At 39.5% G+C, this 25,974-nt stretch overlaps 1 protein-coding gene across 3 annotated transcripts in view; it reads right to left on the minus strand.

The window, feature by feature from the left end:
* Nucleotides 1–4,646: 4,646 nt before the first annotated feature.
* The window catches only part of LGR5 (leucine rich repeat containing G protein-coupled receptor 5), a 128,922-nt gene continuing 107,594 nt past the window's right edge, over nucleotides 4,647–25,974 (minus strand). For 2 of the 3 annotated variants that reach the window (XM_019455104.2, XM_019455103.2), the window contains 11 exons: nucleotides 25,593–25,664; nucleotides 22,143–22,214; nucleotides 21,925–21,993; nucleotides 21,712–21,783; nucleotides 18,314–18,379; nucleotides 16,854–16,925; nucleotides 12,387–12,458; nucleotides 11,463–11,588; nucleotides 10,259–10,404; nucleotides 8,415–8,498; nucleotides 4,647–7,325 (listed from right to left, as the gene is read on the minus strand). In XM_019455104.2, the coding sequence (XP_019310649.2) occupies nucleotides 6,238–7,325; nucleotides 8,415–8,498; nucleotides 10,259–10,404; nucleotides 11,463–11,588; nucleotides 12,387–12,458; nucleotides 16,854–16,925; nucleotides 18,314–18,379; nucleotides 21,712–21,783; nucleotides 21,925–21,993; nucleotides 22,143–22,214; nucleotides 25,593–25,664 (1,939 nt within the window). In that variant the 3' untranslated portion in view covers nucleotides 4,647–6,237. The remainder of the gene's footprint in view (nucleotides 7,326–8,414; nucleotides 8,499–10,258; nucleotides 10,405–11,462; nucleotides 11,589–12,386; nucleotides 12,459–16,853; nucleotides 16,926–18,313; nucleotides 18,380–21,711; nucleotides 21,784–21,924; nucleotides 21,994–22,142; nucleotides 22,215–25,592; nucleotides 25,665–25,974) is intronic. The other variant, XM_019455106.2, reaches the window with a different exon arrangement.

Here is a 25,974-nt window from a genome sequence, read left to right on the forward strand (position 1 = left end):
ACTAAATGAACAGACTGAATGTCCATCACTCATTACACACAACTATGTGCTCTAGCTTTCAGGATGTTGATTTAAGGTCTCACTGCCTTCACCAGCAAATTCCTAAATCTCTAAAATTTCCTCTACAATTCTGACATCAAGTCCCATGTGTGGGTTTCCTTCCTGCAACCACAATTGAACCCTCCCTGCCCCACTACCCTCTTAGTTCAGATGCCAGTTGCAAGTCCTAGATTATTACCCGTGCTTCTGACAAACCAGCTAGAGATGGGATGTTCCAAAGTCATCCTTGAATTCAATCAATTTGCTAGAGGGGCTCACACAATATAGAGCAACATTTTACCTACCAGATTACCAGTTTATGATGGAAGGATATACCTCAGAAACAGCCAGGTGGAAGAGATGCATGCAGCAAAGGATGGGGAAAGGTGCTTCTTCCATGCCTTCTACACAGGAGCCACTATCTCCAAATCTGTGTGTGTTCACCAACCCAGAAACTCTCTGAACCCCATCCTTTCAGATTTTCATGGAGGCTTCATTACAGAAGCATGATTGATTAAATCATTGGCCGTTGGTGATTCAACTTAATCTCTAGTCCCTTCCACTCCCAAGAGGTCAAGGGCAGGGTGGGGACTTGTGGGGGTGGGGACAGAAAGTTCCAACCCTCCAATCACAGGGTTGGCTCCCCTCACAACCAGTCTCCATCCTTAGGTGATTTAGGGATCTCCCAAAGCCCCTCATTAACATAACAAAACACACCTTCCTGGTTCTCATAATTTAAGAAATTCCAAGGGTTTTAGGAGCTCTGGCCAGGAATGGGGAATAAGACCAAATTCGTATTTCTTATTATAAATCACAATACTACACTTTCCAAGAAGACTAACACAAGAATTCATCTAAAACATTGAGAATTGGGAAGTTAACCATTATTTGATCTAGCTTTTCACTCAATATAATAGACTTTCTTTGGTATCCAAGACATCTGATGAAGTGAGTCTTGCTTAGATTGATTAAGCCCAGCTCTGTCTCCCTGAATTATCCACCGATTGGTTTTTGTTCTCTGAAAAAGTAATTTGGCTCATTCTGTGACTGCCTTTTAAGTGCTATTAAATAAAATCCAACTTTTATTCATGACTCCTCACTTTTGACCTTAGAGAGTCACTTCTCATTCTGACTCTCAGTTTCTTTATTTGCAAAATGGCAAGTCCTGCTTTGCTTATGTCATAGGACTTTTGGGAAAGGAGAAAAAGACAGCAATCACTTATTAAACATCTACTCTGTTCCAGGTGCTTTGATAAGAACTTTATGCACACTGAACTATTAATACTCCCAGGCCTATGAGGCTGTTGTTATTTGCCCATTTGAGTGAGGACAAAGTTGAGGCTAAGAAAAATTAAATATTTTGCCCTACTACTACACAGGTAGTAATAGAACTAGGATTTGAATGGAGGTTTGTCCGATGGCAAATCCCTGGGCTTAACCATTTTATTATTTTGCCTGCTATGAGCGGGTACTTAAGAAAGCACTTAGTGAATTTCAATTATTCAAATATTTCAAGTGTCTTTTTTTAACTTTCTTTTCTCCAGGGGCAATATTCTCAATTTTCTCTCTCTCTCTCTTTTTTTTTCTTTTTAAAGATTTTATTTTTAAGTAATTGCTACACACAATGTGGGGCTTGAACTCACAGCCCTGAGATCAAGAGTTGCATGCTCTACCGACTGAGCCAGCCAGGTGTCCCTCAGTTTCTTCTTTGATGAGCTATCATTTCCCTATCTCATATCATTAAATTCACTGTCCTTATGGACTAGCATGTTTTAAACATTCCATTTAAAAATGTAGTAATCAGAATGGGAAGTCACGTCTTAATGTGGCTAGAGTTGGAAAACCCATGTTGCACAATGCTTCTCCAGCCTATCATTCATTTTCTTCTAGTTTCTTCATCCAGACAAACTAAAGCTTTGTTATCATCCTATCCAATAGGCTTCAAGGGTCAGACATGCTGGAATTTGGGTTTGAGATGAATGAGTAGAATCTGAGTCCAACATCTTTAGAAATGTTTATAAGGAGGTCATTGAAATGATTACTGACTCCGTGACCACTTCATTTGCAAGGAAAAGCCACCATACCCTAACTGTATTTTAGGGCCTCTGTGGCCTAACAAAGAAGATTGTCAGTGTTTAGTGGCTTGGAGGGGGATTGTCTCTTTTATCTACATAGTTGAACTGTAAAATGAAATTTCCAAATGCTGAAGAGCATGAATGGAGCTAGTGTGATCACAGTGAGCCCGTCTATTTATCTAAAACTTATTCTAGTGTTGGCTAATGGGCTCCTGAGCTAAAGGTAGTGATAAGATTAAGAAAAAAAGCAAAACATTGTTATCTTTTCAGATGTTGAAGCTTTTCTGGTTCTAAATGAACATGATGTTGCTAATTTTATTACTTTTTTTTAATTAAAAAATTTTTTAATGTTTATTTATTTTTGAAAGACAGACATGGCACGAGTGGGGGAGGGGCAGAGAGAGAGGGAGACAGAGAATCTGAAGCAGGCTCCAGGCGGGAAGCGGGGCTTGAACTCACGAGCTGTGAAATAATGATCTGAGCTGAAGTCGGACACTCAGCCGACTGAGCCACCCAGGCACCCCATCTAATTTTATTACTTTTTACTACCTTGTTTTTCCACTTTTGGCCACAAAGAAATGAAAAGGTGTTTTCTATTTTGTACAAGAATGATTTTGCCTACTAACAGTTGTGAGAAAAAATTATGTGCAATATCAGCTATCTGATATATATTTATATTAAAATGGCATTTAAAATGATTTGTTGTGGGTGACATATGAATAGAGAGACTAAAAATGATGAGTTTTACTGATGTAAGTGGTTGAATGCTAAAGAAAAAGGTAGCTCCTTTTTGAATAATATCTTAGTTTAAAAGGTGCCTTTCCAGAGAGCCCTTTCTTAAGCTCTGCATCTAAAGTAACATGCCATTCACTCCTGCCATGCTATTCAGCTTAATTTCCTTCATTCATGTTTCTATCACATATTTCCTTGTTTATATTTGCTTATTGTCTATCTCCCCTCTACCGGAGTACAAATTCTAGACCTTGTTTTGCATAGAAATCCTCATGTATAGAACACTGCGTGTAGTAGGCACACAGTATTTGTTGAATGAATGAATCCATTTTGAAAACATAAAGTTTTACTCTAGGCTCACCTACCACTTTATGTTCTTTTGGCTTTTGTTTTTGTTGTTGTTCCATCTGTCAACAGTTTATTGTATCTTTTCCCCTCCTCACTGTAGGTTTATTTACTTGTGGATATCATTCCAGCCATTCTGATTTACTGTATTATAGTGGAAAGCAGTGTTTGGTGTGAAGTGCATTAGAACTAGGTTTTGCTAATAAATAATAAAATTTGTGGATTAAAAAAATTTTTTTTAATGTTTATTTTTGAGAGACAGAGACAGAGACAGAGACAATGTGCGAGTAGGGGAGGGGCAAAGAGAGAGGGAGAGACAGAATCTGAAGCAGGCTCCAGGCTCTGAGCTGTCAGCACAGAGCTCCACGGGGGGCTGATCTCACGAACCTTGGGATCATGACCTGAGCTAAAGACAGACATTCAACTGACTGAGCCACCCAGGCGCCCCACAGAATTTGTGGATTTTTAAAGAAATACGTTAGAGTGGATTTTTTTTTTTCCCTTAAAAAAAATTACATCACTGACTTGCGTTTTCTTGAGTGGGACAGAAAGAGGTGGGCTGCCAAGGACTTGTTCTTAACTTTAGGTGCCCAAAGCAAGTATGTTAAGAAGGACTGAGATCCATTGCTTTAGAAGCAACTTTTGTATCCGCCATCAAGGCTCAGAGGAGTGAAATGGTGTTAGAGCCCTTGTTTCAGCTGAAGACAACTCAAGTGTGGGCTGCACAGTTGGTGCCATGGGATGCCTGTTAACTAAATTAGGTTGAAGCATATGGTTATATCTGATGGGTAGGTAGCAAACTCGGTGCCAGGTACCCTGAGGGCACTCAGTAAATATGGGTTCATTTTAGCAATAATGCTGGACCTCCACCCAGGCCTGACAGTTTTGTCTTGCAACCTGTATGGGGACACCAGGAATTGCTGAGGGAGCTGGGAGGGTCTGGCACAAGAGGTTAGAAAATCATTTTCATTTCTTATGTTTTGAGGGATGGGAACTGAAGGAGAACAGTGCATTTCTTTGTGCCTTGAGAAACACGTGTTCTTAGAAAACGTTTTGGCCTTGATATGGTTTTGAAATATGTTTTTTTTTTAAAGGAAGAATTCATAGAAAATTCATGTTCGTGTTGAGTAATTGTAAGATCGATTTGTTACTTATATATTTCTCTCTAGTTGTGGATTTGGCTATGAAATCCAAACTCTCATTAGAGACAATAAACTTTACCAAGTCATTTACCATGACAAGATGGCTTATTAGTCCTACTTAACACAATCCAGGAGCTGGTAAAGATATTTTGATTTGTGCTCGCGAAGAATTTACTTCTTGAGATAAGTCCAAAATATGTAAAATATTAAGGTGCACATACTTAGATAGCAAATGTATTTATACATCAAAAATAAAAAAAACATTTAGGAGAACATATATTTGCCTGTGGGCTCAGTAAAAGGCCTGAAGATATTTTGTTTTATAGTCACACATTTTATTACAAATTTCTTTTATATTGTACCCAACAGAAAAGCAGGTTTGGAATCTATTTACAAGTACTATACATTTACACATATTATATACAGTTAATGAATTTAAAGAAAATGGGCAGAGAAACACAATATATATGAATAATATGCCACTGTACATGGTTTCTTATCATGGTCCTTAGAGTTACCGAATCTTTATTGTAGTAATAAATACAGTGCTATATTTACACATCTTATAAAACATCTCATAAATGTATTTTTTTTCAATTCCAAGTTAAAACATCTGATCAAAATAAACATGCTTATATAAAAATAAATCTACCTAACAGTCTTTTGGTTTGGATGTATTGAAGCTAATGTAGTATAATGGAAGTTACAAATTAGTCCTTTGACCTTTAGTATTTAATAATTTTGCTTCTTAAAATACTTAACACATCGTATTGTATTACATATGGAATAAGCAGAGAAGTCATGTTCCTGACATCAAGTGGGTTGGTCCAAAGACAACACAGCTAAAACCAAGCTAAAGAAAGAGGATATGTTACCAAGTCCCTGTTAAGTCCAAAGTGGTTTCAGACATCATTGCTAGGGCTACTAGAGATACACGTGTGAGAAGTTATGTTGGTGGATTTCATTCATGTTGGTCTGCATTTGATCATTATGTTAAGATGCACCTCAGTCTGAATCAACTCACAAAGCCCCCTGCAAAAAGTGTGCACCTGAAGAAAAAACAATCCCCAACCTCCCCGAGTTGCACACCATCTTTTCTAGGTGTATCCATTGCCAGCAATGGACTTTTATTTGGAGTTCTGGACAGCAGAGAGTTAAAAATTAATTAGACACGGCAAACCTCACTTCTACATGATTGCCTTCATGGCAATTTAAGAATTTATTTTCCTTTCAAAATATTTGTAGGCAGTTTTACTTCACTGAGGTGGAACCATCTAGTGCCGATACATACAATTTGGCATCTCTAAAAACGATGTGAATATGAGTAAACTAACAATGTCCTACATTATCCATTCATGGGGGATTGGTGCTGTGGAAGGATCCTTTCTGAGGAAAGGGAAAGGAGGATTAACACATCCACATGGTCATTAAAATGAAATTGTACTGGTCACAACTTTTACTTAGTAATGTAGGCCATTTAAAACCCTATTTTCTGAACTCCTCTAACCATCTTTTAAGGAGTTTTCAGGTTTGAAAACCTGAAACTAACCTTTGTAAGCAAGTGGTTCTGCCCCTCGCCCCAAATAATTAGATTGGTGAGTTTAAAAAGGAATCGGTGGAAATCATGGAGAATGTTTTTTGAACATTTCAGTCTGCTTTTTAGAATCTGGGCTTACCTAAATAATGTGATTGATGTATCTCTTATATCTGAAGGAATTATACAAGCAGCATTTAGACTTGTTTTTCACTCTCCAGTATCAACAAGGTCTTCAGCTTTTTCCACACTGAGAGATATTAAAAACAAACAAGTTTCCGCTCAGCTATTTTTTAGTTACTGCTCTGATGTACTCAATCTCATATTTTTTGGTTTTCAGTGTTTGAAAACTTTTCCTCTCACATGTTAATTAGACACATGGAACAAATGCCACCGATGAAAGATGACAGCTTTCGGTCACTGGGTAAGCTGGCGGCGACACAGAATTGGAAGGTAGGTCGTAGGCTATGCTGGCACTGGTGAAGGTTACCAAGGCTTGGGTTGAGTCACAGGACTGCTTCTCGACATCGTCAGAGTTAATAGACATCAGGCTTGGGTTTCTCGATCTTGTCCAGAAGTGGGTTTGCTTTCCCAGGCTCCCCAGATCTTCCTTAAAATGGGGATTGAAGAGGATGTAGAGAAGGGGATTGAGACATGCAGGAAGCGGGACAATCACCAGAAGGATAAACTTAATGACTTCAGGACTGATAAATGTGAGGTTTAGTAAAGAGGAGAAGGACAAGAAAGCCACAGGGCAGTAAAGGATACAGTTGGTGAAGAGCAATAGAGCGATGTGTTTCACCATAGAACAGTCCCAAATATTTTCCAGGTCTCCCTTTTCCAAATTGCAGTAGAGCTTGGTGTAGGCAATGGTCATCACCAGGAAGCAGAGGGAGTTGAGCAAGACGAGAGCGACCATGTAGCCTGTGGTGCTGGGCTCGCCAAAGGGCAGGGGTAGGCAGAGTGGGGAGGCACTGAACTCACTGCCACCCAGCAGTGGAACCGTGGCGATGGTCAGGGCCAGCACCGCACAGAGCAGAATGATCACTTTCAGACTGGAGAAGGGGGTTTTCCTTTCAAATTTTGCAGAGCATTTCACAGAGAACCCGCGCTCCAGGGCTGCCAGAGTAAGCAGGAAAACAGATGATTCCGAAGCAAAAATGGACAAAAAGCCAACGACCTGACAACCGACCCCCTGCTCCCACCACGCACCATGCTGTGCAAAGCTGCCAAAAGTGAACGCGTCCACGCCAGCCAGCACAGCACTGGAGACCCCCATGAGCATGTTCACTGCTGCTATTAACCCAATTAACAGTTTTATGGAGGAAATGTACAGAGAGGCTCTGAACACTGTGGAAGTCACCAAGGCATTGCAAGTAAGCGCCAAAACTGCTATGGTCCATACTCCAATTCTGATTAGCCAGCTGCCAAACAGGTATTCGCAGAGTTTGAAGGGGCCTAGAATCCAAGCAAGAAAAAGACTGGGTATCAAACTAGGGTTTACAACTTCTGCCAATTTACCTTTTTGTTTCTCTTATTAGGACACCAAGAGAGAGGCCAGTAACAGCTAGAGGTAACACACAGTTCCCTTGTGGCATGCTCTACTTTCTTTAACTCCCGTGAAAACATGAACACCAGGTGCTCATATTTTCAAGCTTGACACAGAGAAATGGAGATGGGGAATTTAAATCACTTGATTAAGATCCCTCAAAGAATGCAGAGTTGGGGCCAGGTAAAAAGCCAGATCTCCTGGGCTTTTCATTATATTTTTCTCAGAATGCTTCAAAAAGGTTCTGGAAGTAGAGAAAGAGGATCCCAGGGAAATACTCTATAATATTAGAACAGGAAGCAATGATAGTATGAAAATGCATTTCATGAACATTTCATCTTAGGTTTGGCTTGATGTTTGATGACATTTGATGTTTGAGAGCCAGAGACAATCTAGTTGTTGAAAATAAAATATCAACCCTTCCCAGCTGTCTTTTTTTTTTTTTTTTTTTTTTCAACTGGTCCATTCTGTTCCTGGGAATGGGACAAACAGTTATGTGAAGTCAATATTTACAGAGCTCTTTTTTTTTTTTTTTTTTTTTTTACTTATCTGTACTTATCTATTATTTGCTTTAATCAAATAGCTATTTAGGGAAGACAAAAGAAATCGCTTTCAAAAATGATTACATGAAGCAAGATTCCTGCATACTAGTTCAGGCTAAATTGCCAGTATCTCTTAAAAAATTGCATACACTTCTAACTATATGATTGATTCTTTAGTTTTCATTAATCTGAATCAAAAGTGTTTCACAAAAACCCTCTTTATGAATGGAGACCAACTCCAGGGAATGAACATTTTTATTTTAAAGGTCCCCATGGGGAGGGATATTTAAGAGCCACAAAGGTGGCACAGATTTTGCTTGGAAGTGTAGCCTGTATGTCATTGATGGCCTCGGAGTCAGTGGTGGGTACTGCGCTGAGGCAGTGCCGATGCCCTTCTTCTTCTTCTTTTTTTTTTTTTAATATGAAATTTGTTGTCAAATTGGATTCCCTTCTCACCTGGGGAAGGCGAGCACTGCGCCGAATGAAGGGCTTTCAGGTCTTCCTCAAAGTCCAGCAGGAAATCTTCAAGATCACGCTCATCTGCAGGAATGAGAAGCCCTGGAATGGTGAGTTCTGGCTCTTGTTTTGGGGTCTACCTTCCAGGGAAGAAAGTCTTGGATTGTCCTTGAGGGACTGAAGGGAACTGAAGGCCAGACATCCCACTTTTCCCTGGGCTCTGGCTTTCTTGCAAGTCTATTATAAAGTTGCAAGTCTATTATAAAGTTCTAATCAAGCTACTCTATGACATAGTATTCCAGACGAACTGAGGGTAAGGAAGGGGTAACCCCAGGCTCCCGGTGATAACATTTTAGCTCTACCATTCTGTTCTTAGCTCATGACAGCACAAAATTGCACTGACTTAAATTAGAGAGAGGCTGTGGGCCTCTCTTTATCCAATTACCAAACAGTTAGATAGCTATAGTGCAAATGTCCTGGGCTGTGTTCTCTGAGCACAAGAGGGAGAATCAGGTATAGTAAGTTTCAATCTTTCCTGGGGAATTCTGCTTAACAAAGGGCAAATCAAGTTACTGCGTGGTGCTTAGTTTAGCTACTCATAAAATAGGAGTTTTGTGATCTAACATACAGAATTGCTGCCCTTGAAAATAAACTCCTTTGAAGTACTTTGTTTTTCTTGTTCATTGTGTACCTTCTGGCACATAATAGGCACTCTTAATTTTTTTTAATTAAGTTAATAAATATAGTAGAGTTAATAAATATAGTAGAAATTAGCATGGATGAAGCAGGGAGAGCAAAAACTAAGGAAAAAACAAGAGCAAAAGACACATGCTGTGGCCTAAAACAAAAAAGCCAAGGGCCAAAATATCTGCTCCTTAAACTGGTATGTTTACAGGAAGAAACGTTAAGGTAACGTGCAGACAGACAGAATCAGACAGACACACTTGCTTGGGAATCAACAAATCATTAGGGTCCAAAGGAAGAAAAGCCAGTCTGTTTGGACTGTGTGCAAACTTGCAAGGTTGGCAGGCAAAGGAAAGTGGGGGCTGCCATGGTGCCTCCTCATTATCACAGGTGTGGTTTGAGGTGCATTGCTGTCTGTTTAAGTAAGGTCTTACTTCAAGGAAAGCCAAGCGCTTTACAGACATTATCTCATTTCACCTCCCTGACAGATACCCCTATGGGGGGTGGGAGGGGAGAAGGTTTTAGAATTAGTTGGATAATAAGTTGGATTCTTAGGCCTTTCTACTGACATATGGAGGCATCTAAATGCTTATGTTGTCCATTCCTCCCAGGCCATAAGAATAAAAATGGATTTTTATCTTCTGGAGAAAAGTACTCAGAAACATGTACAAAAAATATATCCATAAGGATGAGGCCCTTTTAAAATCTTACGGAAATACTGACATCAATATTAAGAATTACCCCTGAGGACAGTATATGCCAAGGGAGATCTAATTATAAATACAAGTACTGTATTAAGAAATCACTTCCAGAAAAAAATGAACCTTTAGAATGATCCTAAGGGATATTTCTCTTTCTCTGGGAGTCTTTAAGTAGTGGGATTGAGGGGCACCTGGGTGGCTCAGTCAGTTAAGCGTCTGACTCTTGGTTTTGGCTCAGGTCATGATCTCACAGTTCATGAGTTTGCCCCGTGTCCAGCTCTGCTCCTTCTCTCTCTCAAAATAAATAAATAAACTTAAAAAAAAAAAAAATAGTAGGATTGATTTCCAACTTGCTGGGCTGGTTACATAAGGACTTGTCTGGAGTTCAGATGACCTGTTTGATGACTTTTCAAGACCATTGTAGATAAAATTTCATCACTGTGACATAATAGGACTTACCTTGAATTTGAAACATTCCAGCATCTTTCTTATGAAGGTCATCTGTACTGCTGTTGTCATCTTTATTCCATTGATTAGAAATTTTATAGACATTCTCACATGCTCCAAATGCACAACACTGGTAAGCATAAGGCATTTCTATAACCCTTTAAATGAACAAAACCAAACAAAAAACACACACTTAAAGAAATGGATTATTAAATATAGCGTTCATCTTCTTTCACTCAATAATTCTGTCTTTGGATTTTAGCCTTAATAATCTAAAATATTAATTATGTGTATAAAGATGTTCATTACAGAACTATTTATAATAACAACGGAGTTGTTAAAAATTATTGCCATGAAATGTTGACAATTGCTAAGGTTGAGTGATGCATATATTATATTATTTTCTCTACTTTGGTGCTTGAAAATTTCCATAATAAAAAGGTTAAAAAAACGACGGCTAGGAAAATTGTAGCACCATTAAAAAGTGCTTATAGTATGACATAATGGAAAGTAAGGAAAACATGATGTAAGCGGTATATGTACTGTGATTCTAACAATTAAAAATACATTGGAAACAAAGTCTGGAAGGAAATAAAAAAAAGTTGTTTAGGGGATATTTTTAGATTTTTACTCTCTTCTACTTTACAAACTCTCTTTTGGGGTTATAGTTTTAAAAGTATGTAAAATGTACCGTGGTTTAAAAATATATCTATAAACACACACACACACACACACACACACACACAATATATATGTGTATATACATATATAGTCTTTCAAGGGATTTTTTTTAACAATAATAAGCATAGCAAGTTTTAAAGAGCATTACTTCTTCAAAGAAATATAAATTTAGTACATTTTATTAGAACATATAACAAGCTAGATAAATTTAGAAATGTAAGCAGTACGACAATAATATTATAATGTTATTTAATTATGTGTCCTAGTTTATACCCCATGGATCAATGGTTTTCAAACTCTTTCCATGAACGCTAAGATTCTGGGAGGCATCTTTGAGAAAGAAAGGAAATGTGGTCAGGAAGACGTTCTTCCCCTCAGGGCTTATCCTAACAATGCCCCAGGGGTGGGGGACTTGAGGGCATGAAATGCAATTCAAAAGAGTCCCTTGACCTCATAAATTTCGAAAACTACTATAACACGTCTATTATTTCGCATGGCCACAAATGTATCTTATTAGTTTTAATGACAAACTCACTTGAGTTCTGGAAAGTTTTCAGATGATATCAAGCTCTGTAAGGCATGATTTCCTGTTAATTTTAAGTGAGTTAAACCATGTAACCCAGTTACAGGAAAAGACGACAGGAGGTTGGACGATAGGTCCCTGCAAAACATCAAACAACAATTGGCTTTTAATCTGTGTTAGCAGAAAGCGTCCATGTTGAAAAAAAGCAACTTAAAGATTATTAAACTCCTCCATAAAAACTTCTTAGCAGGGTCTGTACCCTCCATGGTAAAAATAACCATTGTGGGTTTAGCTACTGATAACATGTCTATTTACAATCAGAATTGCAGGGGGAAAATGTCCTAATTGCATCCAAATTGTAATTTCTATAATAAGCTGTATTTTACCAGGTGGGGACATCAAAAATCCATAGAAGGCGCTACACTTAATTTGAAAAGAGATGTTGACTGGAATAAGTTAGGGATGAGGGGGAAGATGCTGTCAGGTTTATTCCCTATCCTCCCCTTAACTTCTGTCTGACTAGCTCCTTCTTTCTCTGCTAGCCACTGGAGAGGGGTGAGGAAAGGGTTCAGAGGCCCAGAGGGGAGGAAACGCGGGACAGGAAAGTTTTCTCTTGGGATGGCAAATATAAAATGAAAGCCCTTTGGGACTGAAATGACATCTTATTCCACCCCACCTGACTGCTCGGCGAAAGTGGAAAATTTCACTTCAATAAGCAGAACAGCTGTCACCCAGCTCTTCAAATACGCAGTCAGGGCCCACATGGCCTTGGAGGGGCAGGGTTCCTCCCTGGTCTGACTTCACTCGAGTGTGGAGAGAACTGAGGGCTGGGCAATCTGTGTGTGGCGGTTTCTTCAGCAACACCGACATTTGTGAGGAAGTTAAGTGGCCCCCAATTTCTTAAAATATGCCATAAACAAGTCATGAGATACTCACAGCTTTCTCAGAGATGGCAAAGTGGAAAAGGCATTGGGATGAATAACGGCAATTTTGTTCCAAGCCAAATTCCTATTTAAAAAAAGAATACATATACAAGGCAAGTGAGAGGATGATATTTTAAAAAGATGGTGTGAAGTTTTACCATATATATTCATTCTCTTACCAAAATTTAGCTTCCATTCAGGGCAAAACAATTAGTTGATCACATCAGATAAAGATATCAGTAGTAAAAATGACTAAAGAACGGACTTGAAATCAATCTTGTTTTAAATCAATCAAGGAGAAATCATTCAGGTGGATATTTTAGATTTTATTCTCTGTGAAAAAGGTGACTTGAACATGCTTGTAAAATTTTATTAGGGTGTCTCTGAGGTGAGTAGGGATAGAGGAGCAGTAAGACAGGAACTTCTGAGGCTCTTCCACTGACAAGCAAGTAAATGTGAAGTAGATAAAATGTCCCTGGAAATGTAATGAAATGCAGCAACACTTTGTGTACATTGTCAGATATGTCAGGCTTTAAGAGAAACACAGAAGTTTTTTTTTTTTTTTAATGTTTATTTATTCTGAGAAACAGAGAGAGAGCGAGCAGGGGAGGGGCAGAGAGAGAGGGAGAGAGAGAATCCCAAGCAGGCTCTGTGCTGTTAGTGCAGAGCCCAACATGGGGCTTGAACTCAAGAACCATGAGATCATGACTTGAGCCATAGGTCATGACCTGAGCTGTAGTAAGATGCTTACCCAACTGAGCCACACAGGCCCCACACAGAGAAGGTTTTTTTTTTTTTTTTTTTTTTTTTTTATAAGGGGCACCTGGGTGGCTCAGTTGGTTAAGCATCCGACTTTGGCTCAGGTCACGATCTCTTGGTTCATGAGTTTGAGCCCTGTGTTGGGCTCCAGGCTGACAGCTCAGAGCCTGGAGCTTGCTTTGGATTCGGTGTGTCCCTCTCTCTATGCCCCTCCCCTTTTCACGCTCTGTCTCTCTCTCTCTCTCTTTCTCAAAAATAAATAAACATTAAAAAATAAATAAATTCCCAGTAAAGGAGATGTACATTTAAATTCTTAGCTGCAAAATAAATATAAAAGGGTGCTAATATGTTGGAAATAAAATCCTTTGATAAAAGAAAACCTACAATTTATGGAGAAATAAAATTCACTAAACAGATACACACATGCACACGCATACACACTGAAATGTAGGTGATTCAGCAGGAATAAGAACTTCCACATTTCAAAAAAGAAACAATGAACTTAAAACTTGTATTTTTAAAATGCCTAACTAATAAGTATAACTAAGGTATAGACATTTGAGGAAACTGAAAGTGATCACTGTCAACTTCTCTAGCACAAATGAGTGATTTATTTATGGTACTGAGCCTCTTGAATTATCTTGGATAAATGGTATTCGAAGAACATTTATATTCCTTTGAAAGTCTCCCTAAACTGGGTGAAACTGGAAGGCTTTTTATTTTGATCCATTCCTGCTGCCAGAACAGAAAAAAATTTTGGCTAACAAGGGGAGGATATGGTAGGGAAGCAGTGGGGGAGCCACATTTGGGGGTTGGGTAATTGAGTGAGGACACAGTCTTCTCCTGAGCTGCTCATAAAACTTATGTCCAGTGAAGGAAGCAAGTCATGCCATCTGTCAAAGTCTCTGGTGGCTGTGAGTAGAACATGGGTGCCCAGGGAGCTTCACAGAGAGGAATTATCAGGAGTATAGGCCAAGTCCTGCCATGGGGCTTTATAGCAATTTGACTGGATTTAAAACAAATATGGGAGAATTTGTATGTTCAAAGGACTGTAATTCCACTTGTGTTGGTATGTCTGTGTGCTGGAATGTTCGCAGCAGCCCCGGGAGGAGCCACTTCCACTCTCCTACCCTGTTCTGTGCCTGGGGCTGACCCTGCAGGCCACGTGCCCAGGGGCTCCCTACTGTCTGCAGTCAGAAGCCCAGGAGAGACAACTTGGGCACCTGTGCTCCTTCTCTGTTTTGGAATCTTGTCTGGTGGCAGCTGCATGTTTCTCAACCACAGCATCCCTTCTCTGTGCCTGTGTTCCGTTAGCCTCAGTCTTGGCCATGTTGTTGGTTCCCGAGAGCCCATCCCTTGCTTACTCCCCACCACCACCTATGCAAATGTCTCTTCATTTGCACCATTTCCTGCCAAGACCCTTACTGATACATCTTAAGAGGATATATACTTGTTGTAATAATGATAACAACAAACACCATCATGATACTATTGCATATTTACCATGTGCCAGGTTGGGTTATGAGTTGTTTTTTCACACGTATTGTCTCATAACCCTTAACACAACTCTAAGAGGTAGGTATTGTCATTAGCCCCATTTTACTGGTGTGAAGAGAGGCACAGAGTATTAAGTGACTTGCTCAAAGTCACAGAATAATCTCAGGAGCTGGGATTCAAACTCAAGCTAACTGACATCAGAGAACCTGATGATGTTTCGCTTGGAATATGTTTGGAATTCTTAAGTAAATAATGAGAGCCACTGCACCTGACCCTGGGGATAAGAAGATAAAAGAGTTCTTGTCATTTGGGGGCCAGGGCATAGTCTACCCGTGGCAGAGCTGAGTGTTGAGTCCCGTAGCAGAGAACGTGCAAAGTGCATCAGAGTGGAGTGGGCTCGCAGATCTTGTTCTTGTGGCATGGGCAGGGGACGAGTCAAGGGTGGAGAGGAATCCGATGGGCAACAGGAATAGGGGAAATGGCCACCATGTGTCAGGGGACTGGAATACCTGGGTAAGAGTCAGGAGGTTGGAGTCAGATTTTGAAGGTGGTGCTGGGAAGTCTGGTGTGGATTTGAAGACAATAGGGGACTAAAAAGATTCTTGAAGCAGGGAAAGTACCATGATTAGACTTCTGTTTGAGAAAGATTCTCTTTAGAGAATGGGATGGATGAGTGGAGACCCATGATGGGCCAGTGGCAGAAGAGCAGCTGAACTGGAGTTGGCAGAGTTGGGTGAGTGATGGATGTGAGGTCTAAGGGGCTGGAAGAATTCAGCGACACTCATACATGTAGCCTTCAGGATCCCATTCTTTTGCTATCGTTAGAGATCAGTCTTCTATTTCATGTGCATATGAAAAAAATTTTTTTTTTTTGATGAGAACATTTAAGTTCTACTCTATTAGCAAATTCAATGACATAATAGAGTGTTACCAACTGTTTCAGCCTTTTAAAATGGAACTGACCTTTGGAAACAGCCAGAACTCCAACTGGATGAAAAAGGCAGGTAATGAAAGGAGGTAATGTATTTTTTGTTTTACATTTATTTAAAAAAAAGTAGAAGAACTTCACAAGCTGATATAAAACAAATGGGAAGGGCAACATACTTAAATTCAGAACGAGATAGTTTTCAAGGTAAATTTTTAGAAGATGATTCTTAAAGGTAAATTTAAAATGTTTTGAGGAATAGTATTATTTTACAAGGATATAGTCTCTTAAGTATTCAGAAAAACTTTAGGGGGCGCCTGGGTGGCTCAGTCGGTTAAGCCTCCGACTTTGGCTCAGGTCATGATCTCATGGCTCCTGAGTTCGAGCCCCACGTCTGTGCTGACAGCTCGGAGACTGGAGCCTGCTTTAGATTCTGTCTCCCAATCTTTCTGCCCCTCCCCCACTCATGCTCTGACTCTCTCTCTCTCTCTCTCTCTCTCAAAAATAAACATTAAAAAAAAAAGAAGAAAGAAAAACCTTAGGGAAAAAGGGGGTTTTATCAAAATATACCGAGTTTAAACATTCTATATTGTCATTATTCATCAAAACTACATTGAAACTCAGTTTGGAGGTGAAAAAGACTTAACTGACACAGAAAACAATCTGTTACCAAGGTTTTCTTTTTTAAGTTTATGGTTAATACATGGTGTTTTCATTCATAAAATGGAATTAGATACTGTATTTACAATTCTTACTCATCTGATCAACAGAAGCCTTTCCAGGGCAGTTGTGCTCAAACCTTAGGGTACTTGTTAAAAAGCAGATCGTCGGGACCCACCTGAACCACCTCAGAGATTCTAACTCATGAGGCAGGTAAGGACCTGGAACCTGCATTCTTGACGGTGGCCCCATGACGGCTCTTAAGCACTTTGAGACACATCTTGAAAACTGTTTCCCCAGGAAAAACGAATGGGCAGGAAGTATTGTGTGGTCATCCCATTTCCGTGTGGAAATCCCTACCAATTCCAGGCTGCTGACAGAAACGCATTTCGTAGGTGATTCAACAGCTTGGCCTCCTTCCTCTTCATTCAAGTTTCATATCAGAGAGCAGACTGCAAATTTACTACTTTTGAATATACTCCTGGAAATTATCACGAGCAGGATACTTGCCCTTTGATGGCAAATACAGGCACGAAAGCCCAACAATTCCAGTGTCCAGTGGAAAGAAAACATTGGGGAAGACCCGAAAGAGAAAGAAAGCGCTCTGTGTTGGGAAAGGCGCTGGCAGGCAGTACTCACAGAGCTCGGAGGCTGAGCAACTGCTGGAAAGTGTCAACTTTAATTTCAAAGATTTCATTATGTCGCAGGTCTCTGAAACGACAGAGTTCCAAAGATTGATTTCAAAGTCACTGGTTTCAAAGATTAGTTTTCGGAGTACTTCTACAGAAAGATTACCTGCCCTCAATCAAAGGAACACATGAAATATGAGTGTCAAGTGACTGATTAAAAATTTTTTGTTTTGTTTAAAGAAGAACATTCCAATTTATACACTTAAGCGTTGCCGCTCTTTCAGAGCAACGAGTTCTTTCGGGTGGATGTAAAACTATATTCCAAATGCCATCATCATTCAATCACTTGGCGCCTGCTGGCTCTGCCTTGTGAGTCATTCTAGTATTCTTTGGGGGTCTTCAAGAGAGTCAAATCCTTACCTTTTAAAGACGGATTTGTCTTTCTTTTTCCCTCTTAATCACCCAAAGGCATTCAGGGAAAAATTAAGTGGGAAAAGACCGATGGTTAATATTGTTTTTTTTTTTTTAAGTTTATTTACTTATTTTGAGGAAGACTGAGAGGGTGGGGGAGGGGCAGAGAGAGAGGGAAAGAAAGAAGAGAGAGAGAATCCCAAGCAGGGCTGTCACTGTCAGCACAGAGCCCGACGGGGGCTCCGTCACGCAAAAACCATGAGATCATGACCTGAGTGGAAACCATGAGCACCCAGGCACCCCAGATGGTTAATATTGTTTTGATCAAAACCGAAGTATGTCTATAAAGCAATAATGCTGGGGCGCCCGGGTGGCTCAGTTGGTTAAGCATCCAACTCTTGGTTTGGACTCAGGTCATGATCTCCCGGTCCTGAGAACAAGCTCCTCATCGGGCTCTGGCTGACAGAGCAGAGCCTGCTCGAGATTTTCTCTCTCCCTCTCTCTGCCCCTCTCTGACTCTGCGTGCACTTTCTCCCTCTCTCGAAAAAATAAATAAATAAACATGAAAAAAAGCAATAAGGCTGATCCTTTGTAGAGGAGGCAAGAAGGTTAGCATGTTTCATGTGTAAGTAGCATCCATGGCACCTCAAATATGACAGACAAATAGGGCACCTCCTCTAAGGATGACTATGTGGAACCAACACCCCAACAAACCCAAGTCCTTCCTGTATTTAAAAGTAACGTCACTCACTGGATATATAAGTTTAGAAAAATTCCAAAGCTCAAATAAACTCAGTTCTTATATCACCAAGTTTGGGGGAAGAAAGAAAAAAAGCATAATAAATGCTTTACTTACAGTACAATGCATAGAAAAATAATATTATCTGTGTTTCCCAACTTAATAGGCATCCTACACAGTCACTCCTTGTGTGTATAAGAAGGGAAAAGCACCAAATGCCTCCCCAGCGACCTGCAGGGCAAGCAAACCAATGACCCCTGGAAAAGTGAGTTTTGGCTCTTGTTCTTTGCTAAGTGGCTTAGAAACTATTATAGACGTACATTTTCTGAAGCTTTTGGCAGACTGAAAAACTGGGTAAATCTTCCAGCAGGTTGTAAGATAGATCTCTGAAAAACAGAAGGTACAAAAGGGAAAATCTGTTATATATTAATCTTAAGGAAACATGCTTTGCTCTCCTTTCCTCTCCAAGATGATATATCTCCCAAAGGCAGACTCTGAACGTTTCCCCAGCCCTGACATGGAGCAGGTAGTCAGAGGCATTATTGGATTAAGCATAGATCCAAACGTTTACTGAAATGTGGCTGTTGTACTTCTTTAATTGATTTAAATAATTTACTTAACAAATTTATTTATATTTTGTTAGTGATGATCTACAATGTTCTAGCTATTATCTTGCTGAAATGAGTCCAAATTAAATTAAATAATTGTGTCTCTCTTTCTAGGAGCTGCTATATCTCTACAGCTAAGAGAATCATTGTTGGTTCTTTTCTAATCAGCTAAAAAAAAATCCAACAACAAGTCAAAACATAGCACTAACTTTGAAATCAATCACTACAAGGGGGAAAAAAATCTAAGAAAGTCTTCAGCCAAAACTCAACAAATTACAGAATAACAAAAACATCTGGACATATTTATAGTATAATATAACTAATCTAAAACAAGCCATGGTAATTTGCAGAAAGCTTAAAAAAAGAAAGCTGGTAGATAAAGTAACATAGATATTTAAAAAAAATCTTGTCTCATGTTTTAAAAGTTATCGGCTAATCAACTAACACACTTTCATGCCTGATTCTAATTCTTAAAACCAGATCGCCACCATGGAACTGAAAAATCCATACTGTTTTCTAAGAGGCTTTTAAATTATCTTGTTCTTGTAATTGATCACTTTTTTCTACATTTAGTGAATAAATGGAATTCATATAGAAATACAGTTCAGTTACCACACACAAATAATGCAAATGAAGCTGTTTGCAAACACAAGTTTGTAGTTTATACTAGAGGCTTGAAAGACCAAACTAAACCAAACAAAATATGAAAAAACCCAAAACCATACCCCACACCTACGCACAAATACACCTGGTTAAAAATTCGGTGTATATTTTTAAAAAGTAGTAAATGTGATAAAATGGACATACATATCATCAAAGCTGATAATAATTTGGTTCACTCATCTCCACACACTGCAAGGAGACAAATCCTTCCTGTGCACCTCTTAGTAGAGGATACATAAAACCTTCTTCCATGTAAAGACCCAGTGTCACCTTCTACCTACCTTCTACCTAATGATTTTCATGGCTAACATTGATGAAGCACTTCTTAAATATAGACACCATGTTTACAGCTTTACCTAAATTATTTCATTTGACCTGTGGTCACCTTATGAGGGAGACACTGATTATCACCATACAATGTGAAATAATTTGCTTAAGATCACCAGCTACTTAGTGGGGAAAGCCACACACAGCCAGGGAATTCCCATGGAGGTGAGGCAACTTGGGGGCAGTTTCTTCATGTATAGGTACTCAGTGGATGATTCAGCCAAAGGGTGGAAGCTCGCAGACCTATGTTTCCAGAACATAAAGTAGACTGTAGTAGAGGTAGGGACCCTGAGTCCTATTCTCAGCCTCAACTTGGATTCTTCAACTTCGTCAATATGTTGGTCAAAGCATTATACCTTTTTTAGTTCTCTCCTTAAATGAGAAGATACCTGCTGATCTTGCAGTGTTGTGAAGAACAAATCAAAATTACAGGTTGAAGTGCTTTGAAAATGACAAGCTTCTGTGGTTAATGGATTTGTATTCTTTCAGACCTTTCAAGTTTCAGCTTGAGGAAAGAATAGCTTGAAGAAAGAATAATGGTTTAAGGGAAATGAGAAAGAAGTTGATAAGAGCTAACACTGCCTGAGAGTTTACGATGTTCCAGTGCTGGTATAAGTGTCTGACATGTAGTAATTCATTTAATCCTCATGATGATCCTCTGAAGGAAATGGCTATGTCTCTATTTTATAGACTGGGAAATGGAACCCCAGAAGGGATAAATAACTTGCTCAAGATCTCTTGCTGGTGTATAGAGAGACGGGATTTGAACCAGAAAAACAGACCAGGGACTTTGCTCTTAGCCAATTTATGCAATTCTAGACCTGGGTGGTTTACCATTTGCTATGTGACATAGTGGAGACAGATGCAGTTTAAATGCTGGCTCCTTAAGTATTAGCTATAGCCTGTGAAATCTTAGTCATGTTATTAAGCCAGTTTCCTTGAGAAATGAGGGTAATTATGCCATTTTGGGTGGGTAGGCAGAATTCTAAAATGGCCCCTAAGATTTCCACTACCTGGTGTTCATGCACTCTCTCCTGGTATTCAATCAAACTGCCTGTATTTGAATTTGGACTCTGCTACTTTCTTGCTGTGTGACTTTGACAAATGTGCTTAACTGTCCTAATTCTCAGCTTCCTCATCTGTATCTACACCTCAGAGGGCGATGTGGGAGAAGAGGAGGAGACTTACTCTATGTTCCCTCCCTTTACACACAAATGACTGACTCCAAGGCTGTCACGTGGTGTTATTACAATCTCCTATCACTGAACAACTGAAGTCTGAAGTGGCTAGGGGGCTGGGGAGAGGGGAAGGCAGAATCATTATGGCAGACATTCCCATTCTTCCCCTTACACTTGTAGTGCTGCTTGTACCTCTGCTACTGGGTGAAGCCTGTGGTGGAATTAGAGGCATTCAACTGACACAGATGTCTCCTCTGTGAGAACACAGCCAGGACTGGAGACTAAGGGTCCATTCATTAAGTTCCCACAATGCATGAGAGGATGGTAATAGGGTTGGGAGTTGAGGGGAAGGGCTGAAAATGGAAGGTCAAAACAAAGCTCTTCAAATTCCTATAAACTACTTTTCAGAAAGGGAAAGGCAGAGGAAAAAAAACCAACAACCCAAGTCAACAGAAATAATAAATGCAAGCTGTTTAACCATTAGAGGAAACACTAGAACATGGCACCCACAACTATACCGGAAGAATGTTTGGTCACCTTTATCAAGGTTTGTATGGGTCTGATAACTTAATTTTTTATTTTGGCATCCATATTGGGTTTTTAATCCATTAGGTAATTTTTTTCTGCTCTGCAAAGAAGGGGAAATTAAGTTATCTAGGCTTGTTCATATCCATTTTCTGACAGGAAACGTGTGCCAGTTGAAACTCTAATGGGAGACTGGATGGAACTTGGGAACAAAGGGTGTGCCGCCACCATTACCGGGGTCACATGAGAGAGTCAATTCCCTAACCCCCCACGGGGGTGAGGGAGGACCGACCTGCTGGAGCCCTGCAAGGAAAGAACTTTCTCCCCTTTTAAAGCATTATTGAAATAACGCCTGCCATTTTGCTCCTAGATGGAAGTTGCCTGTTTACACAATGTTACTGCCTTCCTGATACGCACAGCACTTGCAGATTAGGTAACTGATCGCAGGCGGTTTGAGGAAGAGATGAGATCTGTGCTCCAGTTAAAGTCCTGTTGAAACACAAACCAGACATAATTCTTTTATTCAGGCATTGCACAGTGACATATTTTTATTCACTGACTTTAAGACTGGTCAGGCTTCAAGGGCAGTGTGTGTGCTGGGCCAAGTCAAGAGCCTATTCGAGTACTTACAAACTCTCCAGGCTCGCAGTTCCAGTTAAATCAGGAAATTCAGTTATTTGTGAGGCACCATTCAAAGTCCTAGAAGGAGGGGTACATGAGTACTATCAAAAGAAGTTTCCAGAAAGGGGTAATTTTAGTGCCATTTTCAAAGCACTTTAACTTAAAATATGCATGTGGTTTTTACAACAACCCTACAAGGGAAAGCGATCTGCAAGAGAAAAACTTACAGTGTTCTTAGTTCAGGTAAATGTTGAAAAGCGGATCTTCCAACAAGCTGAATGGGGTTGTCATAGAAATGTCTGAAAAAAATCCAAACACCAATGTCTTAGTATAAAAGTTGAATGACAAATGAATACCTGTTCAAAATTTCAGGGACTATATTAAGTGTGTGTAACCGTGATTATACTATATTGTATAACATCCCAATTACTTGGTATCAGGCAAACCTCAAAAATGTTTTAACTCACATGAGGAGGCTTTGGGTAAGAAATCCATACTATATAAAAATGAAAATTTCTGATAACAAGGTAGGCATGAGTGATAGTTACTAAGGAGAAAAGCAAGTGAGCAGACTATAGGTATACTTAAAAATCTTCCTCTTCCTCCAACATCCGTGGACCATTCATCAAGTGGCAAGAAGGTAATTCAAGGGGTTGCCAGTCATATCATTAAATAAACAAAGATGAGTACATATATTTATATGAAAGTTAGTCAAGTCTTACAACATACAAGAAGGACTCCTCAAATTATTTGAGAGAAAATTTGCTACTCTGCTTTTTTTTGGTGACATTTAGTTTTTTAAAAAAATTCATGACTGCTTTTAAAGGTAAGACATTATTAGAACTTAAATGATATTTTGTTTTACAGATTTAAAAAAAATGTTTACTTATTTATTCTGGGAGAGAGAAAAGAGCATGAGTGGGGAAGGGGCAGAGAGAGAGGGAGAGAGAAAACCCCAAGCAAGCTCCGCGCTGTCAGCACAGAGCCTGACGTGGGGCTTGATCCCATGAACTGTGAGATCATGACCTGAGCCAAAATCAAGAGTCAGACACTGAACCAACCGAGCCACCCAGGCTGTCCTACAGATGTTTTCAATGTAATGGTATTTGAATTGTCTGGTCAATGGAGCCCTACAAAAAGTTCTCAGTTGACACATCCTAGTTCAATGAAATTCAACTAATATTTATTGGTGTCTACTGTGCTCAAAGTATGAGGGTCGGTACTGTAGGAATTTAGAGACTGATTCACTAGGGAAGCCGTAATTAAGTATCTACTATGTGCTTGACATTACGCTAGATTCTGGGAGTTTGCAGATGGGTAAAATGTCCCTGCCCTAAAGAAGCTTGGCATCAGTTGGGACAGAACAAATAAATAGCAGCACCCCACGTCCTGGTTGATAAAGTACTTTCACATGTATAGCTCAGTTGGTCTACTCAACAGCTTTATGAGATCCATAGCACAGATACTTAGATATTATTTATCTAATTTTTGGAGGAGGAAACTAAAGCTCAGATACTTTGGCAAGTACATTACTTCCCAGAGCTTTACTTTCCTAATTTGTTAAGCTGGAATAATAAATCTTAGTTGTAGGGTTTGTGTAAAAATTGAAAGAGCTAATGCTTGTGTGACATCTGGTATAGTACCTGGGATAGAATTGTCACCCAACCAACCTAAGTCCCCTTCTGTCCTCTTACCCTCCAACCTCTTCTCTTGGGTTAGACAATTGGTAAGAGAAAGAGCTAGAGCTAGAAGGTCTTATGATTAAAAATGGAGTTTTCATCATAATATGACACTGTCCCTTATCTAGACAATATGCTTGTATGTATATAATTGTGTTCATACGTGTGTATGTATGTATCCTGGGCAGATATGAATACACATGCTTGTGTACCTAAGTATCACAAATACAAATAAGGAGTTAAAGGGTTCTTAGGAGGGAGTTTTCTTGTGAGATCAGGAAAACCTTAATGGAATATCATTGGAAATGGGCCCAGGAAGACAGAATTTCAATAAGCATTGTGAGGGGATGGAATCATAGGAGCAAAGGAAATAAAAGAGTTTTGTTCTATGAGGATAGCTTAGTCCATCTGGGTTATGGCATATGGTAATTGAGGAGAGCTTTGGGGAGCTGGTCAGGAGACTCACTATAGACAATCCTGAATCTCTGTATGTTTCACAGCAAGAGAGTGACAGATGCTGTGCTTCAGGGTGACAGGTCTGTTAGCGGTAGAGGCAGGGAGGGTGGCAAAAATGTCGAGGTGGTGGCTGGCAGAGGCTGGGGGCAGTGGGCATGAAAAGAAGTCACACGGAGGACGGGGACCATAGAGGTAGACATGGGGACTGGGTAGCCAACAGGACAAGGGAAGCGTTCACACAGAGTGGGAGCTGGGGATCCTTGATGGGGTGGCAGTGGCAAGAGATAGAGGCAGAAGCAAGGAGAGGAGAGTTTCAGGGAGAAAACAGTGAATACCATAAAATACTGGATAGAAGCACTAATAAATTTTGGGGGCTTCAAGTCCTTTCTCAAGTGGTATTAGCATATCAAAAGAGCGATTAAAAAAACAAACCCAGGCTTGTGGCTGCAAGGAAAAAGAAGCAAAGGCAATGCAATTTGCCAACTCTTAATATGTAAATACTCTCTAATGAGGCCTAATGTTTATTGGCAATAGACTTTAAAACCCTTAGTTTGCCAACATACTGTCAACATATTTCAGAAACGATGAATGGTATTTTTTTTTTTTTTTTCAGTTGTCAGGGCTAATTGGGATTCCAGCTCATTGGTGACAGATGCTACCCGGTTCCAAAAAGCCTCTTAAGTTGGCACAGGATGAATATCTACCAAGAAATGCCCCTAGAGTCAGGTTCAACAGTTGTCCTTACTCTCCTCCTGCATATCCAAGACCCCTCCTGCAGACCTCAGGCCAGTACTACGCCCCAAATCTGCCAGGGGTCTTTAACAAAGAACAATCCTAATGCCTATTTTCATCTTCCTGTATGTCTACAGATGATCAGTCTTCTGTCTCTGCTAAAATGTGAACATATAACCAATTAATTATACGCTGTAGTTGTAACTCTATTTTATGCTTTGATGGCATATAAATCCCCAATACACCTTTTAAGAATATACACATCTTTCTAGGATTACAACCTAGCTTGTAATTCTATAAATGTGACTCAATGCTTGGGCTTGGTAACAAATCGATATAGAAACCTAGCATAAGCCAGTATGCCCCAAACCCCCACCATCAATGGAGTCTATTGCTGTAAAGGACTCCCATTTGTACGTAATAATTTATATTTCGAGTATACTTGGATTTAAGTTCTGAATGATTAGGTGACCTTGACATTGATACTCTGAAAATGAGTTTTATTCCTTAGAAAATAGAGATAAGCAAAACTATTTCACAAGATTTTTGTGAAGTGAGACAAGGCATCTGAAGATACGAAGCATAATGCAATGCACACTTGTAGGGTATAAAAAAAAAGAATCTTTGATGTTATTTTAGCATTCAGCTAAAACCTGACAAAACATCTCTCCATACACTTCTCTGTATAGATTCTTACACTGACAAAGACCAAACTTGGAAAAATATAGGACACTCATTGTATTATATTTAAAAGTGCATTATGTGTTATATTTCAGGATGGAAAAATCAAAAAGAACTATGGCCACTTACATTGTAATAAGAGAAGGATTGCCTACAAATGCTTTCTCAGGTATTGACTTGATATTGTTGCTGTGAAATCCTCTAGAAAGAGAGGGAAAATTTTTTTTTAGAAAATAACGTGTAGGGTAAAATTATGTAATGGTACCTCCCCCCCCGCTTCCTGTGGCAATAATCAACATCTTTGGTAACTAGAGGATACAGTTAAATTCCTCTATGCATTTTGAAGCTTATGTGCTCACTAGGAGAAAAAGAAATCACGAGCTCTTATCTTGAAAGAGGAATAAAGAATCTGAAAATAATAGTTGTGCTTTATGGAAACTTACAATCTAATGTTATAAAAAGAAATTCCATCTGTTAATATCCAATAGAGCACCATTGTATAACAACTTGA

Source organism: Panthera pardus, unplaced genomic scaffold (genome assembly GCF_024362965.1).
Source record: "Panthera pardus isolate Hobbes unplaced genomic scaffold, ASM2436296v1 HiC_scaffold_6, whole genome shotgun sequence".
NCBI classification, from domain to species: domain Eukaryota; kingdom Metazoa; phylum Chordata; class Mammalia; order Carnivora; family Felidae; genus Panthera; species Panthera pardus.